General features: G+C 46.9%; 1 protein-coding gene across 6 annotated transcripts in view; it reads left to right on the top strand.

Annotated features, from left to right (window-relative positions):
• The first annotated feature begins 7,520 nt into the window (after positions 1 to 7,520).
• Positions 7,521 to 19,109, top strand: part of MCF2L2 (MCF.2 cell line derived transforming sequence-like 2) — a 209,917-nt gene continuing 198,328 nt past the window's right edge. For all 6 annotated transcript variants that reach the window (XM_078878577.1, XM_078878580.1, XM_078878579.1 and 3 more), the window contains exon 1: positions 7,521 to 8,314. In XM_078878577.1, the coding sequence (XP_078734703.1) occupies positions 8,254 to 8,314 (61 nt within the window). In that variant the 5' untranslated portion in view covers positions 7,521 to 8,253. The remainder of the gene's footprint in view (positions 8,315 to 19,109) is intronic.

The following is a 19,109-nucleotide window of genomic DNA, read 5'->3' as shown; positions in this document are numbered from 1 at the left end:
CATGCACATCTTTCACGATTCTGTGATGCACTCCAATAATTTGCCGAGCATTTGCACACTAGCTGATGTTGTCATTCCATGTTCTCTAATAAATGTCCTCTCGAATATGTCCCATTCCTTGACTGTCACTCCATCATTATTGTTGGCCGTAGAATTATACACACTATACCTACCACGTATTGCAGTGGTGGTCTCGCTCTATTGAGTACATGGAGGTGAGTGTAAGTAGTGTTGGACATGCATCGGTAAATTGTGAATACACATCTCGAGTTGTCGTAAATGAAACAGAATACATTCATATCTACATTTGAGCAACTTCCAATTGAGATTGTATTCTTCTATCATTTTTTCTGAGCACAGGCCCAAAGCGGTCAGCAACAAGCAACGCTTGTTGTAAGAGATACATTTTTATTCAATTTGGACAAGGTTATCAAAATCTGGGAAATTGTTAGGCTCCCAAAATGTTCCCATTGGGTTCGGGCAGAGGTGTGGACTCGAGTCATGTGACTTGGACTCGAGTCAGACTCGAGTCATGAATTTGATGACTTGCGACTCGACTTGGACTTGCATAACAATGACTTTGTCCCACCTATGAGATGTGGACTCGAGTCATGTGACTTGGACTCGAGTCAGACTCGAGTCATGAATTTGATGACTTGCGACTCGACTTGGACTTGCATAACAATGACTTTGTCCCACCTCTGGGTTCGGGCCTATGTAGTCTTTACTTTTTGGCAAAACTTTAGTAGTGCCGATGTATGTGCCTAATAAAAGTGATTTATTAACCATTTCAAAAGGTCATCGCATAATTCACCGTTACTGGCCACATACATACAGTGGAACCACTAAATGTATGCCACCTTAGGTGGTGCCAACAAGGGACATCTTTTAGCCCCCCCCCTCCCGATACGTTCCATTCATTGGCTACCACATTCTGATAAGCTCCCCCCCCCCTCTCCTCCCCCTTAACTTGTATTTAAGTGCTTGCATCTTGAATCCCTGCCTCTCTTGATGCAGCAAATCTGGCTGTGACGGTCCCACCTGATGACGGAGACTTGTGTTGCCTCCGAAACGTCGTGATTTTATTATTTTCTTTTTTATTCATTTTAATTTCATTTTTTACCTACGTGACTTTACCGAAAGAACTAAGAGTATAACATGTTTGAGCTCATGTACTATATAATACTATTTACGGGGGTACCCTTATATTCGGTACAGCTCCTAGGACACACTGACTACAGCTTAAGCAGACTCAACTACTGGCTGGGAATCTCAACTAGACATCAAAACCGGGTAGAATACCTATACAATATTGATTTGAAGCAGGAATCCATACTCTTTGGTTCTTTCGGTAAAGTCACGCAGATAGAAAATGAATAGATCACGACGTTTTATCGCAACACAAGCGACCGTCTTCAAGACGTCGTCTTCAAGACGGCCGCTTGTGTTGCGATCGAAACGTCGTGATCTATAAAAAAAAATGTATCTACGTGAATTTACCGAAAGAACCAAATAGTATGAATACCTATACAGTTGTATGAGGTTGTCGTGCTTTGTTTCTTCGGCTGGTATTTAAGACACCTACCACCTGTAATGGATGGCAGACTCATAGGCAGAGGAGGTCTTGGGGACGCAAGTTGAGCAGAGACTGGAGTCCATAGCACGGACTACTGAGGGCAGAGATTTCCAAACGTTAGGGGGAGTAGGACAGAATCGGTGAGACATCCCATGAAGGGGAGATTGCTTGAGGCATTTACCCCAGAAAGGTTTTGGTTACTGCAGGGAGAGCACATCGAGGGGAGTAGAGTGAGTTGAGAGGTGTGAGGTAGGCCGAGGCGTGACCATGGAGAAGACCTTGTGAAAACGTGAGGCCATTTTTATGATGTAGTGGATTTATGAGATTAGGTTGAGAGCCAGTGGAGGGATTTGAGAAGTGGAATGATGTGGTCCTATGTTACATGCGCAAGGAGTTTCGTGGTGACATTCTGGGCCATTTGTAGCGTGGACGTGAGGGATTTGGGGAGATCGGTAGATGAGAGATTTTCATTAGCTCAGGTGAGAAGTAATGAAAACCGAGGCGAGGGTTTTAGCAGCAGCTGGGGAAAGAGAACTTGTCCAGGAAAACCTTCCTGAGTTTCATGATAAAGGAGGGACCTTCATTTGGAAATTCCTTGGCTTAATGAGGTAATAAGCAGACAACAGTTTGTCTCTTCACATCAAAATGTAATTGAGGTCCATCCTAAATGTATTCGGGACCAATGTATTCCAGCATTAAGTTGACAAACTCTGGACAGGTTTTTTTTGCTTTGCATCTCATCAGAATATTCGAGTCTGTTAAGACGAATGCTGTTTGGTTGGCTGATATAGGAAATATTCCTCCATATATGCCAACGGACCTTTTCAACACAAACCAGGAAACAGTAATTGCACAATGAGTGTTGTTAATGGGTGAAATCCAAAGTGTCCAGAAGAATCCTACGCATACAAGTGGAACACGCTCAGAGCTCCACTCAGATAGATTCATGAACCAAGTTGCTGTACTGCCATTTCCTGGCTACCTCACAGCCCAGCGGGTTTTGCTTCGCAGGAACGGGACATCATGCTTAGATTTAACCCATGCCATTTTGCAATGTAAAAAAAAAACTAAAAGATTTGTCATTAACACTGCCCGCTTAAAATCAAAGCATTACAATAGGATTACATTTAGGGCAGTAGACTTTCTTTATAGCAGAACGAAAGGGCATAGAGATAGACTTATACTTGAAAAACACACAATAAAAACTACTGCACATCTGTGGAAAACTACTGGGCATCTGTAAAAAGAGCTTCATAGCTCATCAGATTTCTCCCGGATGAACGAATAAAGACCATAATTCTGAACGTGCCGAGTTTTTAAAGCTTTCCAAGTGAGCTCGAAAGCGTCAATACATTAGCTCTGCCGATCTGTACATCTCTCTGTCCATCTAAATTGAAAACCAATTTCCTCTAGAACTGCTTTTTGTCTTTAGTTTGCCGTCCGTCCCCCGCACCTCCGCTTAGCGCGGTTGGCTACGTACGGCGCGAAATAAGTTCGACAAGCACACCCGGATCTGTGTTTCTGTCTGTAAAACTGGGGTCACGGTGACTCAGCAAGATGATACAATTAAATTAGACATTTTACGAGAAAGTTGCGTTGATATTTGGGACTTACCCTCGGGACAACGAACCAATTGTGTCCATTGGCTGTCGCTCCATCATCATTTTTGGCCATCGGCCACCATCTCATCTGGTGACGTGTCCTGCCCAAGCCCACTTACGTTTGTTCACGGTTTTCAATGACCGTGCCATTAGCCTGGGTGTGCGCTATAAAAGATGTGGTTAAATTTCGATTTAAAGCTTTCGTGACTGCAGGGATTCATCTTCTTGGTTCTTTCGGTAAAGTCACGTAGAAGGGAAATAATAAAATAACAAAAATAAAACATAATAAAATATTCTCACGACGTTTCGGCCACAACGCAAGCAGACGTCCTCAGGTGAAGAACAGGTCTGTCGGAAAGACAGCGTCATTCAGACTTTAACTTTTTCCCTTCTACGTGACTTTACCGAAAGAACCAAGAAGAAAAAAGATGTGGTTGTTTAAAAAAAAAAGACGTACGCGTGACAATTACTCCTCGCTTTTATTTGTCCTTCCCCCCCGCACATCCGATGAGCACGGTGGGCTACGTACGGTGCGAAAGAAGTTCAACACACACACACGCACATTTGTGCACCATTACCAATGGCAGTTTATTTTATTTGTTGTTCAATCATAGCACGTTGGTCTCCGTGCATCGGTGCAGCTTCTAGAGAGGAGAGCAGGTGCACAATTCACAGCAAATGGACGAGGCTGTATTCCCCTGGCATTGCCAGCTGTTACAGGGTGTGTGTGTGTGTGCGTGCACTCTTAAGTGGAACTTGCCCATTCGTGACATTGGGACGCTGGGATATTTGCCACCTGAGCCTAATTCTGATGGACAGCAAGATGTATCACAATGGTTCTGGCTGCTAAATATGCTGTGATAACAATTCTGTATTTCTACTTTATTTGGTTATCCAATAAAACAACGCTGGTCCCCCCAGAACTAATTTTGCTCCAGGGTCCTGTTTTGAATTTGTGGCAAATATCTTGGCATGCGTGCAATAATGCATCTATATTAAGCAACTATGATTTTTTTTTTCCATCTATTCTTATGCTCATGATGCGTGCATTTTATTCGGGTCACGTGCTCACATCAGATTTATGCTAATCGAGTGAACAAAGCTGTACGAGTGGGATGAAGCAAGCAAGCAATAATACCAATGACACCGCAAAGACAAGATTGGCAAAACACGACTCTTGATTTGAATTGTGAGTGCAGGGTTATGCCTGGATATTGTTTGTATGGATAACCACGATCCATGGTGGGTGCTATTGTGGACATCAGTGAGCAGTGCACAACAAAAGTAATCCTTGCTGGTCAGAGGTGTTGGAAGATGTGAGAGGAGTACCCACACTTTACCCCCCAACCACACATGAACTGATGATCAACTGAGTGGACGAAAATCATGGGAATTTATAGATATTTGCCCCATCGGTTTCAACTGCCTTGAAAACCGGCGACCATCTGCATTGAAAATCTAGTGGGATAAACATTTACACTGCCGCAGGATCACGCCACGCTTTATAACAGCGTGGGAATTATTTAGGCTGCACATCCTCATGCAGGACTCTCTTGATGAAGAATCTTGAGACTCAGTGAGCCGTTCCTGTATATATATAAAAAACAAACATTATTATGATCTGCAGCTGACTGGCTATGTGTGTATTTTGTATCTCTCTGTGTGGGGAGCGGTAGTGCAGCGGTTAGGGCGGCCAACACCAGCGATGGTCCGGCCCCTCCCCTAGGTCGACTCAGCCTCAAACGAGTACCTAGTGCGGTGTGTCAACACCGCCGCTGGGGAGACAAAGGCGGTCCCAGGCGTGATGCTGGCCACCCACCCCCTCGTGTGCCGTGTCGGCCTTCATAGGTGGTGGCGAACAGCACTTGCCCCTGTTTACAGGCTATGCGGTGGCTCTTTTGCCTTTTGTGTCCACGTCACTCCGCTTATCAGCGGCGACCCAGAGGCCAGGCTCACCGAGCCCGTCTGAGTCTGCTGCCGTGGTGACGGTTGCTATGGCGATGGGAAGAGCGAGAAGGGGGGCGGGGCGGGTGAGGAGGAGGAGGAGGAAGCATTACATCACCTGGCAACGGGGATGGTCGACGCCTAGCAACGAGGCGCCGGTTCCTGTAGCCGTGGGGGGTGGAGGGGAGGTCCATGCGGAGACGAATCTGGTGGGCAGTGGAGGTCATAGGCGCGGGCGGGTTGCGTGGCCAGAGATAGACGCACGGACCGGCGCTGAGACCGGAGGAGGGGAGAGCCCGACAGGCAGACAGACATACAGGCAGACACACAGACAGGCAGACAGACTTACAGGCAGACACACAGACAGGCAGACAGACATACTTACAGACAGACTTACAGGCAGACAGACTTACAGACAGACTTACAGACAGACATACTTACAGACAGACTTACAGACAGACAGACTTACAGGCAGACAGACATACAGACAGACAAACTTACAGGCAGAGAGGCAGACTTACAGGCAGACAAACTTACAGGCAGACAGACAGACTTACAGGCAGACAGACAGACATACAGGCAGACTTACAGGCAGACAAACATACAGACAGACAAACTTACAGGCAGACAGACTTACAGACAGACGGATGCACACTCACTGACTTGAAGACCGACACACCGGCATACACAGTACGTACTGTACATAAATAAACATATGAACTGGGAGATAAGAAGCCAGGTAGTCATATAAGCAGATAAGGGCCAGCGGGTACACCAGATGGACAGCGCTGAATGACTGACGCAAAAAATAAAACTAACGAGGAAATATGAACACACAGAGAACACAGCAGACAGACAGGCAGACACACACAGCAACGAAGAACGAGACCACTTGAGATCAGGCAGACATGTCGACTTGCAGACGGGTAAACGTTATAAGACAACAAAGACAAAGATCCCCCGTATAGCCTTAACAGACTGTAGGGGCAAGTGCTGTTAGCGAGCACCTATGAAGGCCGGAACGGTACACGAACGAGGGGGTGGGTGGCCAGCACCACGCCCGACCGCCTTTGTCTCCCCAGTGGCGATGTTTGCGACACTGCACCAGGTACTCATTTAAGGCTGTGTCGACCTAGGGGAGGCCCAGGACCGGTTCAGATAATCGTCACTGGTGTTAGCCGTGAGCGGGAATCGAACCCGGGTCGCCAGGTTGATAGCGCAGCGCGCTAACCGTTACACTACCGCTCCCCATTACACACGCACAGACAGACATGTCGACTTGCAGACGGGTGAACGTTATAAGACAACACACACACCGACGGACATGTAAGACACACGTGCATGTGAACGATAATGAGATGTGGCTACAAGCAATCTCGAGGCAGCATATGTTGGGGGGGGGGGTGGTTTGGTTACTGGGAGCGTGTTTTGGAGATTTGAATCTCGGTACGAGTTGGTAGAGAGTTGCGAATCGGCATCCCCTTTCCGGAGAAAAAAGATCCCCCGTATCGCCTCGTGTAGACGTCGCCACTGGGACACATGAATGGGTGAGTGGGCAGCACAACGCTTGGGTCACGTGTGACCTCCCACCGGTGGCGATGTGTGTACACATCGCACCAGGCACTCATTCGAGGCGGAATCGACCTAGGGGAGGCCCAGGAACAAGTTCAAGTGCATTTATAAGGTATAGCCCTGTGAGCCATTCGGCTCTTGAATCGGGTGCAACCGCAACAAACAAAAAACAAAAACATGAACATTAAAACATCTTAAAGTGACTCTGTGCAAACAGAAAATCCAAGAAAAGACAGCAAAATATTGCAGAAAAATCACCGTACATCAACGCTGTGTGCAAAAATCCCAGTGGGATGCAAGTCAAACAACAACAACAACCACAAGACAACTTAGATTCAGGCCATCAGTCTAACTCTGTAGTACAACACACAAACCTGGCCAAACCAAAAAACTTTTCGAAAATCACCAAAATAAAGCCATAAAAGCAATGAAACAGTGATCATAGGAACGACTCAAATACTCGTCACTGACGTTGGCCGTGAGCGTAAATCGAACGAGGGTCAACCGGTCCGTAGCACGGCGCGCTAACCACTACACCACCGCTCCCCACAAGTAGAGAGAGAGAGAGAGCCAGAGGAGAGACAAAGACAAAGATCCGCCGTATAGCCTTAACAGACTGTTGGGACAAGTGCTGTTAGAGACACACACACGGGAGCGACCAGTTCGTTCTCAGCTTCGGGGGTTCGCCGACGCCAACATTTCTCGTACGCCGTCGCAGCGGCGTGAAATGAGAATACAATCAGTGTGTCCTGTTCACCCCTCCCTCACTATCATCCCTCCCTCATCCCTCCCCTCCATTCCCTTCCCTACCGACAGAGCCCTCCCGACCACAACTGCACGCCCTTGGCACAACGCGCATGCACGCAACGCGGCGCCAGGTCTCTAGTGCCGCGCGCGCACACACACACACGTGTACACACACACGTGTGCACACACACACACGTGTACACACACACACGTGTGCACACACACACACACGTGTGCACACACACACACGTGTGCACAAACACACACACACACGTGTGCACAAACACGTGTGCGTGCGCGCTTTGCCCACTACGTATGGTCCAATGCCTGGCAACTTAGTGCCTTTAGCGAGCCGCAGTAAGCAGCAGCAGGAACAGCAGCAGCAGTAAGAGCAGCAGCAGGAACAGCCGTAGCAGCAACAGCAGCAGCAGGAACAGCAGCAGCAGGAGCAGCAGCAGCAGTAGCAGGAGCAGCATCAGTAGCAGGAACAGCAGCAGTAGGAGCAGCAGCAGTCAGCAGCAGCAGTAGTAGCGGGACAGCAGCAGCAGTAGAAGCAGTAGGAACAGCAGCAGGAACAGCAGCAGCAGCAGTAAGCAGCAACAGGAACAGCAGCAGCAGGAACAGCAGCAGCAGTAGGAGCAGCAGGAACAGCAGCAGCATTGGAGGTAGCAACGGTCGTAACCATCCGTGGGTGTCCCAAGGCAAGCACGCGTGGGGCTGGAGCGTGCGTGCGTGTGTGCGTACCGTCCTGCCTGCCTGCCCGAGCTAACCGGCATCATCCTCAAGGTCACTCGCTGCTGGACATCATCAGGGATGGAGATCACGGCACTGCAACTGCTGGTGCACAGGCTGCAGCTCGTCGCGCGCGCTGTGGGTGAGTCTTTACCGCGTTACTTTCTGTGCCCTTGGCAATCTTCTCTCTCTGTCTCTCTCCTTGTCTGGCCACGGCGCCCTGCACTGGACTTTAGTGGGGAGATTTGGGCTCAGCTGTCCTGTTGGCCGAGTCGTTTGATGTGTCTCTCCGTGTGTATTTGTATACAGAATCATCGTCATCATCATTGACTTATATATTATTGGTTCTTTCGGTAAAGTCACGTAGAAGGGAAATAATAAAATAATGTTAATATAAAACAATACAAATTCGCACGACGTTTTATTGTTTTGTATTTATATTATTTTATTATTTCCCTTCTACGTGACTTTACCGAAAGAACCAAGAATATGAATCCCTGCAGTCACGAAAGCTTTAAATCAAAATTGACTTGATAGTACCGTTGTCATTGTCAGCATTGGCACACCACAACTGGAAAGTGTCATCATCATCATCGACTTGGATTTGTCATCATCATCATTATCATCACGTTAATAACATGACTTTGACTGTCATCGTCGTAATAATGTCAGCTATATTGCATTTCCGTAATCATTGTCATAATTAGCACGCCAAACTTGAAAGTGTCGTCGTCATCGACTTGAATTCATCATAATAATGATGTACCTTAAATAATTATAATTATTGACCTTAGATTATTATGGTATCATTAGATTGACTGGATCATCATCATCATAATGTCAGCTGTATTCTATTGTAAACGCTGTGTATGTGATGCGTATGACACATCACTTGCACCATTTAATGGCGTGGACTTTAAAGTGACATCATCGTTAAGATCAAGTTGACACTCATTGCACATCCATAATTAGTGCCCACATGACGTGTGATCATCATCATCATCACCACCGCAACAACCACGGGTCACCATCTTCATCATGATCACAACCCACTATGATGATAATGGTGATCATCACCTTGATGCGACTGCTGCATGAAATTCTGTCTGTGTGATGTTGCCATTGTGGGGAGCGGTGGTGTAGTGGTTAGCGCTACGCTGCGCTACGAACCTGACCACCCGGGTTCGATTCCCGCTCACGGCCAACACACACAGTGACGATTATCTGAACCGGTCCTGGGCCTCCTCTAGGTCGACACAGCCTCATGAGTACCTGGTACGATGTGTAAACATTGCCACTAGGGAGACAAAGGCGGCCGGGCGTTGTTGTTGGCCACCCACCCCCTCGTCTGCTATGCCGGCCTTCACAGGTGCTCGCTAACAGTACTTGCCTCTACAGTCTGGTACAGGCTATACGGGGCGTCTTTTGTTGTTGTTGCCATTGGCGCTGTGCTTGTTGTGGTTTACATTCATCTCACTTCCACATGCGCGCCCTGACTTCATTACCCCAGCCTCACTCGCTCCTCCATCCGCTCTCTCTCCACTGACGTGGTGCCGTCACGTTCGTTCCCCACTCGTTGGAAGCTCTCTCAAGTGACACTGTCCAACCGAGACTGCGTGTTTTTTGTTATTTTACCCAATTGTGACTCTGCTTCCGAGGTTTCTTGGTTTTTGTTTTAGCCACGTGTCTTGCGTCGTGTCTCTCTTGGGCGGTACGATAGGCACCCACACCATTTGTGTCACTCTGCTTGGAGAGTTTTTCAGAAATTACGTGACATCTTCCCGTTTTAAAAAGGGATCACGTGCAGCCTTGCAGCTGCTTGCCCGCGCCAGTGCTGACAGTAGCGCCTTCACAGCAGGAAGCTCTCGGGAGCGCCTCTCGTATGGATGTTGGCCTACTCTTCCACGCTCGCCACTTGTCTTGGAAACGGTGGATTTGTACCCACGCTTCATCCCACTGCACGTGACCTACCCGACTGACTTATTGCGGTTGGTGCCCTTTATTCTGCCGGCTTGACAGGACCGGGAAGGATTTCGATTTTTGGCCCCGGTGTTTCATCTGCAGGGCCAGAAGATCGAATCGGTGGCCTCTGGATTGCCAAGTGCTGAGTGCGAACCATGAACAGATCACAGCAGAATCGCTCTTGTTTTTTTTTTCTGGGTACCTGTAATCTTCAGCAATAAAAGTCCAAAAATCGCTGCTCAAATGAGCATGAGGCAGTTCTCATCTCTGTCAATGATGTGCTAGAAGTTTAAATTCCACATTCCCGTGACGAGGTCCAGTGGGACGTAATAATTGTATTGACCAAATAGGGGAGGATGGGCCCAAGGGTATCCCCGAAGGAGATTTGAACTCAGGCCCAACTGATTGTGAGCCGAACGCTTTCATCATTAATTGCAGCACCGCCAGCACATGACATAAACAAACAGCAGTAGACAAATGCGAAATACGTGACCATTTCCAAATGCTCCTTCCTATTTCTTTTTGCCAGCAGATATTTGTAGCTGTCTGCTCGTACGCTTTGTCCTGTTGACATCACCCACTAATACAGCGTCATGCAGGGGTGGGGGGGGCATTGTGTTGGGATTACCGTAACGCTAAAGGGGCATTTGCCCTTCAAATGCCGCACACATCTGGTGTTAACGAGTGAGTGAATTGCAACAAGTCGACACATCTGTCAACGAGGAAAAACAAATACTAATTTTACTTGATACAGCTATCGTGCTGTGACGGTTCCACCTGAAGACAGAAGCTTGTGTTGCCTTCGAAACGTCGTGATTTTTATTTTTTATTTTATTTATATATATTTTTTATTTATTTTACTTTTATTAATTTAAATTTAAATGTTTTACCTACGTGACTTTATCGAAAAAACCTAAGAATAATAATTACCGACTTTTTTTTTTTAGGAAATAGCCACGACCTCGTAGCAGAGACAGACTTATTGAGGGACACGTTATGGGCAGATGCTGCGGCCAAAGGCCGTTCGGTGGTCATTGCGACACAAGGGACTCTGTGCATTTTTATTTTATTTATTTCCTTCCACTTGCCTCGTGCGGTGAAGGGGGAGCCTTGTGCGGTGAAGGATGAATGGTACAGTGTGATGAGACGCGACACGCTAGTCCGCGTTGTCTGTGTCTCGACTAAAATCTGTCTCGATTGTTCTTCTCGGTATTAAACCAAGAGTTCTCAACCTTTGCTGCCAGCCCCATTGGTTCCCAATCGTCAAAAAGTGTAATATTAATAAATACGTAGAGTTTGATGCTATCTTTGTGTTTCGATTATTTACCTTCTAAAAATAAAAATCTGGCCATGCCTCGCATCCCCAGAAAGGTCATCTCGCACCCCCCAGGGCGTGCGTGCACTCCAGGCTAAGAACCTCTGTTTTAAAGCCACGTGGTCAAAACACACTTGAGACCCAGGGGGAGGACAGGGGATCAAGCTCTTTCCTATTGTCCACATCTGTTCACGGATAAGAACAGCAGTCACTTTGGAAGTGGCGTGGACATATTTCCGATTTTCTTTTTTTTTATCTTCCGGTAACCGCGTGGATATAGGAGTTTATTTTTTCTTTCCGGATAGGCACAGATAATAGCATTCACAGTAGCTCCCCACACAACACGAGCCAGCTGAGTGGCACTGAGCTGAGGCAGATGCAGCACTTGTCGTAAAAAAATATTAAAAAATGATAATATTACAAATATTACATAGAAAACAAGAGGGGGGACATAGACATGGAGTAGGGAGAGAGAGGGGTAGAGAGAGGGAAGGGGTAAGGAGAGCAGAGCGTGAACATTTTTGTGAAATCTTCTCATTTAAAAAGGGGGAGGGGGGTGGTTTACATAAAGCAAAGAATAAAAAAAACAAAAAAAACGAAATGATGAACGAAGCAAAGTGCCGACCACACCGAGCATATTCTTGTTTCCTCTGATCGTGAAAATAAAGAGAGAGGGATTGATCCGCACACAGAAGGACGTTCGCCTTGTGCGTGCATTACCCTATCGACAACCCAACCGGTGATGGATATCCATTGTAATTGATATGCATACATGAACCCCACAAAGCTTCTGGTCTTCGCACCTGGTCGGCTCACAAGTGACGACATCGCATTATCCCCCTCGATTTAAGACCGAAACAGGAGGAATTCTCCACAACTCTGGCTTTCACCTGATGAGGCTGGTTGTAATTACTGGCGAAACGTCACGGTGCTCGAAATGTTCATGTTGGGGGTTTACTTTCCAACACACCGGTGTGCCGTACCAGTAACGAATTGGCGTGTTTTGTTTACGTGACAAACCTTACTAATTGGCCGTGTCGGGTGGTGGCGGGTTTAACGACACTTTTATATTTACGTGATCTAACCCAAAAACCTCTGTTATGGAGGAGGACACAACTTCAAATCCCGGCCGAAGGCTCGACCCAGCCTACCATCTCCGTGCGGTGAATAAAATTTAGTATCGTTTTTTTCTTTTTTGGAAAGACAACAGTGCAGATATTCCACACGGTGAGGTTGGACCCAGAAGTCGCAACCGGGTACCCGAATACCCGTACCCTACCCGATACCCGGCTACCCGTACCCGGCCGGGTATGGGTACGGGTGCCCGTTTGCGACCCTGGTGCGGCCGGGTACGGGTACGGGTAGACCGTGAGTCACTGGTGAGTAAATGTTTGTCACTCATTTCCCAACGTCTTGTCTCTTCTCACAATTCAAATTCCTAGAATCAACCCACCCGCGCCTGCAACATGGCTTCATCCCAGAGGTCGCAATCAGGTACCCGATACCCGTACCCTACCGGTACCCGGCTGGGTACGGGTAGGGTACGGGTACGGCCGGGTACGGGTACTCATTTGCGGCCCTGGTGCGGCCGGGTACGGGTTACGGGTAAGGAATCAAAACCTGTTTGCGACCTCTGGTTGGACCTCACCATAATAACGTGGAATTGTCGGCTCTTTCGCCTAGGGCCACCAGTGGAGATGAGCAACCGCCCCATTGCCCGCTTGAGCAGCGAGACACTTTAAATTCGTTCTAGATTTGAAGCTTTCGTGACTGCAAGGAATCATCTTCTTAGGTTTTTTCGGTAAAGTCACGTAGAAAGTAAAATAAAATAAAAATAAAAACAAAAATCACTGTGATTTTTGTTTTTATTTTATTTTACTTTCTACGTGACTTTACCGAAAAAACCTAAGAAGACTTTAAATTCGTGTTGTCCCGAGAGCATCACGCCTCGTTGCTGTGGGACTCTTCCTTCCAATCTAGAGTCGGGACGAATAGTCAATTCAGCTGATTGATCAACTAAAAGGTGTCGGCAGCTACTTGTGTTGTGGTCGACTACTCGGGCCTCTTTAAAGATGGCAACGTCCATGCTTCTTGAAGGTGGGAAACCCCCACAAGCCACGCCCAGAGAAACGAGGATGACGATACCGATGATGTCACGTGGCCCTACCCGTCATCACCACGTCGGGGAAGAGAAGCGCGGCTTGTTTATTTCTCCCCCCAATTTGTGTGTTATCGAATTAATCGAGTAGTCGGTATGGTAATCGAGTAATTAAATTACCGGAGAGCCCATCTCTGCTTGCAAAGTTCACGTGATGCTGTGTAAAAAATAAATATGTCAGCAGGGATTTGTATTCGTGAGATGGCTTAAGACACCAGCTGTTAATCCTGGCGATTGCACGAGAGTGGAAATCCACAGAGTGCCTCTCAATGAAAGTCACCGTTTCCTTACTGTTTGCTGAGTGCTGGAACATATGGCAATAATGCCCCCGAGGTGGCTGGTGTTCTTAGCAGTGCTCCCCACGCTGTTGCGTGCGAGCGTCCAGGTTGCATGGGGAGGGATGTGACTGCACTGCTTCGTACAATGGGTGATGACGCACCGCGCTGCAATCCCAGCAGCCAAAGTTTGATTCAAGCCCATGGCGAACATCAGCGGCGAGTAATATCGGAGAACATTCTGTGCCTTAAATGATTCAAGTTCAAGTTTATTTATTAGGTATAGCCCTGTGAGCCATTCGGCTCTTGAATCGGGTGCAACCGCAACAAACAAAAACATGAGCAAAAAACATCTTAAAGTGAATATGTGACTAAGTGCAAACAGAAAATCCAAGAAAAGACAGCAAAATATTGCAGAAAAAAATCACCGTACACCAAGGCTGTGTGCAAAAATCCCAGTGGGATGCAAGTCAAACAACCAACAACAACCACAAGACAACTTAGATTAAGGCCATCAGTCTAACTCTGTACGACAACAAACAAACATGGCTAAACCAATACACTTTTCGAAATCACCAAAATAAAGCCATGAAGTGAGTAGTGTGTAAACATCAGTACTGGGGAGACAAAGGCGTCTGGGCATCGTACTGGCCACATCAACCCGGCCGTGGACAATGCTTCCCTTAAGCGGTGCTCTATAACAGCACCTGCCCTAAACAGTCTGCGAAAGGCTAAACGGGAAATCTTTATCGAAGCTCCAAAAGTAACCATATTGGTGTGCCCATAAACTAATGCGAGAGCTGTGGGCCACATCTAGTCTCACAGTGCACCTAGCCTGGCATAAGTTGAGTATATTTGGAATATTGGAAATGGTACTATGGATATCATATGTGCTCGAAGTTTAGTTTAATGCACCTAAAACCTATCATCCATCCTCAGACGCATACGTAAAAACAGTCATCACTAAGTGGCGGTGACATCACCACCACAATTGTACCAGACGAGGTGCACTTATTGTGTATTGTGTCATGAGGCAATCAAAGTTTTATTTGGAAATTGCACATTGAACATTTTAAAGTTAAGTGAATGGATGCGTCTAATGATGCGGTATGTGGCCCTTATTACCACCACACATCCACTGCCACAAATTACCCTATTATCCAGATTATAGGGCACATAATTGTCCTATCTTCCACGCTATATTTGTAGGGTGCCACGGTGGTGAGATGTTATCTACTTCTCGTGGCATACAGGAGGTCATGGGTTTGATCCCAACCCTGACGCCTGTATAATTGGAGTTTGCATGTTCTCCCCGGAGTTGCGTGTATTTTTTTCTCCGTGTCGTCCAGTTTTTCCCTCCACACTTAGAAACGTGCGTTTTGAGTATTTGGCTGCAATCAATTTCCACACGATGATTAGCCACTTCGGTGAGGTTTCATTTGCGGCCAGGTCACTTCTGATAAAGAGCTGTACAGCTCAGTGGGCCTTACCTGGTAAAAGGTTTTTAGTTAAGTAGTTTAACCCTATAGTGACACCTTTGTACAAGAGATCATGTTTGCAATAACTACAACACTTGCGGTCAAAATCCCTGCAGTCACGAAAGCTTTAAATCGAAATTTAAATCGAAAAAAGAGACAACTCTGATAATGATATGCACTGTCCTTGAAATTGATTGGTCCACACCCGAGACGGCTTTTCTTAGAGCCTAGTCTCAACTGGTGTAGGACCAGATGACGCCAAAAGGCACACAACTCAAAAACAGCGCACTATCAAAGTATTGAGAGCTCGGAGGTAAGCATTTACATTATGAGACCTCCTTTGCCAGTAGTGTCTCTTTTTGTTTGCATTTTGACTGCTTGTGTTGTGGTTATTGCAAACATGATCCCTTGTATAAAGGTGTCAGTTTTGGTGCTAGATAAAAGGGTAAAAACCTATTACTATATCTTGCTACTGGCAAAGGAGGTCTCATAATGTAGTTTAACCCTATAGTGTATTTTACACCCCTGTTTCCCGAATTTAGGGGACGACTTTTGCTCCCTAATTTTTTTTTTTTTTCAAATAACCTCGAACTTTGGGTTGTGTTTTTGCTCTCTGGAGCATCATCTTATGATACGGAGAACACCATGCGGTGTTTCTAGAGCAGGCAACGCAAAGCTGTGGGTGCTGTGTTCAGTGCTCACTGTTCTGAATGACCCCAAAATTGGCCTGCGCGAGAGATAAATCAATCATCGCACTTCCTCCAAACAACAGGCCGCTCACATCCTCAAACAACAAATTGACCCACATTCAACCTATGCCCGATCAAATATTGGTTAATGCGCTGAACATAATCAATCGAAAGTTCAGTGTGAAGGGGTTGGTTGTGGCTCGCTGCGTCAGATCACTGAACCAGCATTACTCTGAGGTCCTGGTTTCGAATGTATGTCCGTTTGTTGAACTTCTTTCACACCGTACGTAGCCAACCGTGATAATAATCACGGTTATAATCACAGGTGTGGGGGGGGGGGGGAAGGACAACACACTATGGGTCTCTTTGTGGGTCTATGAGTCCTTGTGTGAGTCTATGTACATTGAATTCTTTCACACCGTACATAGCCTATCGTGCTAATTGGAGGTCTGCGTGCAGGACAACAAACTAAACTAAACAAAAAAACTGTTCTAAAGAAATCAGTTTTCAATCGAGATGATTTCAAAGTGCATTGCTCCCAGTGACTTCCTAAAAGTGACAAACTAAATCCTTTGAGATGCGCCCCAACGTGTGAATGTTGTGATGACTTAGAGGCAAGTTCCGTGGTGTCATCATCCAGGATTGTTCTCTGACTCAAGAGTGGCGGTACAGCGGGTGCTCATCGTGCAATGAAATACTGCAGCTTTGTCGTGTGTCGGTGGCTGTTGATAGCACAGTGACAATGTGATAGGCGCTAGAGAAGGGCGAGGCCCTAACAATCGTTTGCTCACGCCATTTGCCGGTGGCATGGCCTCCACTAACAGCATTTTGGCCTACTCTTCCACGATGGCCAAACGTTTTGTCAAGGGGTCAGTATACCTACCCACACTTTACCCCACCACACGTGACCTGCCGATACACCCAGGGCCGTCCAAAGGGGGGTGTGGGGGGGTGTGTGCGGAGCGCGGGGCAACTCACATTGTATGGGTACCCTGACGCCTTCAAATACTATAACCTGTCAACCCCTTATCAGTGCCCTACCTTATTATAGAACAATTTAGACCTTGTTGGTCACCCCGTGCCCTTATACATCCCACTGTTCATCCTACAAAGTCCCATCACAAGGGAGAAACACAAACAAATAGACAACAACATTTTTTTTGCTCGCGTTGAAACGGCTGTACGACGTGTGGACCTGAAAACTCAATTTGCCTGTGCAAGAATATGGGATGAAACCGCGTGGGTTGACACGGTATGACATCGGGGGGTGTGGGGTTCGGGGCAAGTCACGCTGTATGGGTAACCCTGACGCCTTCGAACTAAACTGGAAGTATTACCGCCGTGATGTCGTCGAACCGCTGGACGCCCCCCCCCCCCCAAAGCCTGGGGCCCGGGGCAGTCGCCCGAGGGACGTTTATACCGCCGGGTATGAAGGACAGAGAGAGAGGTGAGGGCGTTCACAATCTAACCCATTATTCTTGGTTCTTTCGGTAAAGTCACGTAGAAGGGAAATAATAAAATAATAAAAATAAAACATAATAAAATATAAAATAATATAATATTTTATTATCTTATATTATTTTACTATATTATATTATTATGTTTTATTATTATTATTATTTTATTATTTCCCTTCTACGTGGCTTTACTGAAAGAACCAAGAAGATGAATCCCTGCAGACACGAAAGCTTTAAATATAAATTTAACCCATTGTTGTTATGTTGCCATTCTGTAGATATTGAACCGACAACCTATTTGATGAAGTCCAGGGTGCGAACGATTCCACCTTCTGCACCATTCCCTTGTCAACGTTGAAATCGGTCAAAACTAAACACATGCCTCGGTATGTTAATATAATACGGGGGGGTAAAAAAAATATATAATCACGAATTAAACTGAAATTGAACCGTTGCGCGTTATGACGAGTTAAGCCGTGCTTAGCTCACGTCTCCTGTGTCATTGGGGCTTAACCCACCAGCTGCCGTATGAGTCTTGGTGAGCACAGCTGTACCGATGCCGAATACATACAACGGCGAAATTATGGATGTGAGTACAGATGGTCGTGCGACAGTGATCAAAAGGGTACAACTTTACACGTACGGAGCGATTTGTCATTCCACTGCTGGAATAGGCCCCCACTACCGACGCCACGCAGGGCAGGGAGGGTTACTTGACCATACTTCACCACTTTGGTCGTTGTGGGTTGGCGACGTGCTGGTAGAGTCTATATGGTGCTGCTAGTGCCCTCTGCCGTCCACATCGCCCACTACAGCCGCCTCTTGTCTCGGTGGTCACACATCCAAGCGCTATCCAGGCTCAAATTCCCCACTTAGCTTTTCTGAAAATAACGAACTCCCTGTCATTGTGTCAGGCATCTGCAGGTACAAATGCTCATTAGCATAGGCAAGGCTCAGGGTGGGTGGATGAGGCGTGGTGACACACAGCACTGTGGATTATGCGTCAGCGTTGTCCTCTACAAGCGAATGTTCTTGTGCGTGCGTGAACGTGTGTGTTTGTGAGTGGGGAGCAGGCTTTGCTTTGCGATGGTGAACGCACCGTGCCGCGAACCGGGTTTACGTGAGTTTGATTCCTGACCACAGCTGACCTAGCTGATGTAAGTGGTATCCGAGCTTGTCCTCGGCCTTCCCCTAGGTCAACTCGGCCTCAAGTTAGTTCCCGGCGGAGTGTGTTTATCATCAGCACTGGGGAGACATTGATGGCCGGTGTGATGTGTTATCATCAGCACTAGCTACAAATGAGGTTTTTGGGTTAGAGCGTGTAAAGTATAAATGTGTCGTGAACCCGCCATCACCAGACACAGCCAACCAGTAAGGTTTGTCACGACAACAAAACATGCGAATTCGTTACTAGTTCAGCACACCGGTGTGTTGGAAAGTAAACCCACAAGATTTACAATTCGAGGACGACGTTTTGCCGACACAGCCAATTAGTAAGGCTGTCCGCCTGATGATGCTGGTTGTAATGACCGGCGAAACGTCGTACTCGAATTGTACGTGTTGTGTGCTTACTCTAATATGATGATGAGATAACAGTTCGGTT

The sequence above is a fragment of the Lampetra fluviatilis genome, chromosome 51, assembly GCF_964198595.1.
Source record: "Lampetra fluviatilis chromosome 51, kcLamFluv1.1, whole genome shotgun sequence".
In the NCBI taxonomy this organism is placed as follows: Eukaryota; Metazoa; Chordata; class Hyperoartia; order Petromyzontiformes; family Petromyzontidae; genus Lampetra; species Lampetra fluviatilis.
Note: the sequence above shows the minus strand (reverse complement) of the source record. Positions and strands in the feature narration are given on the sequence as shown.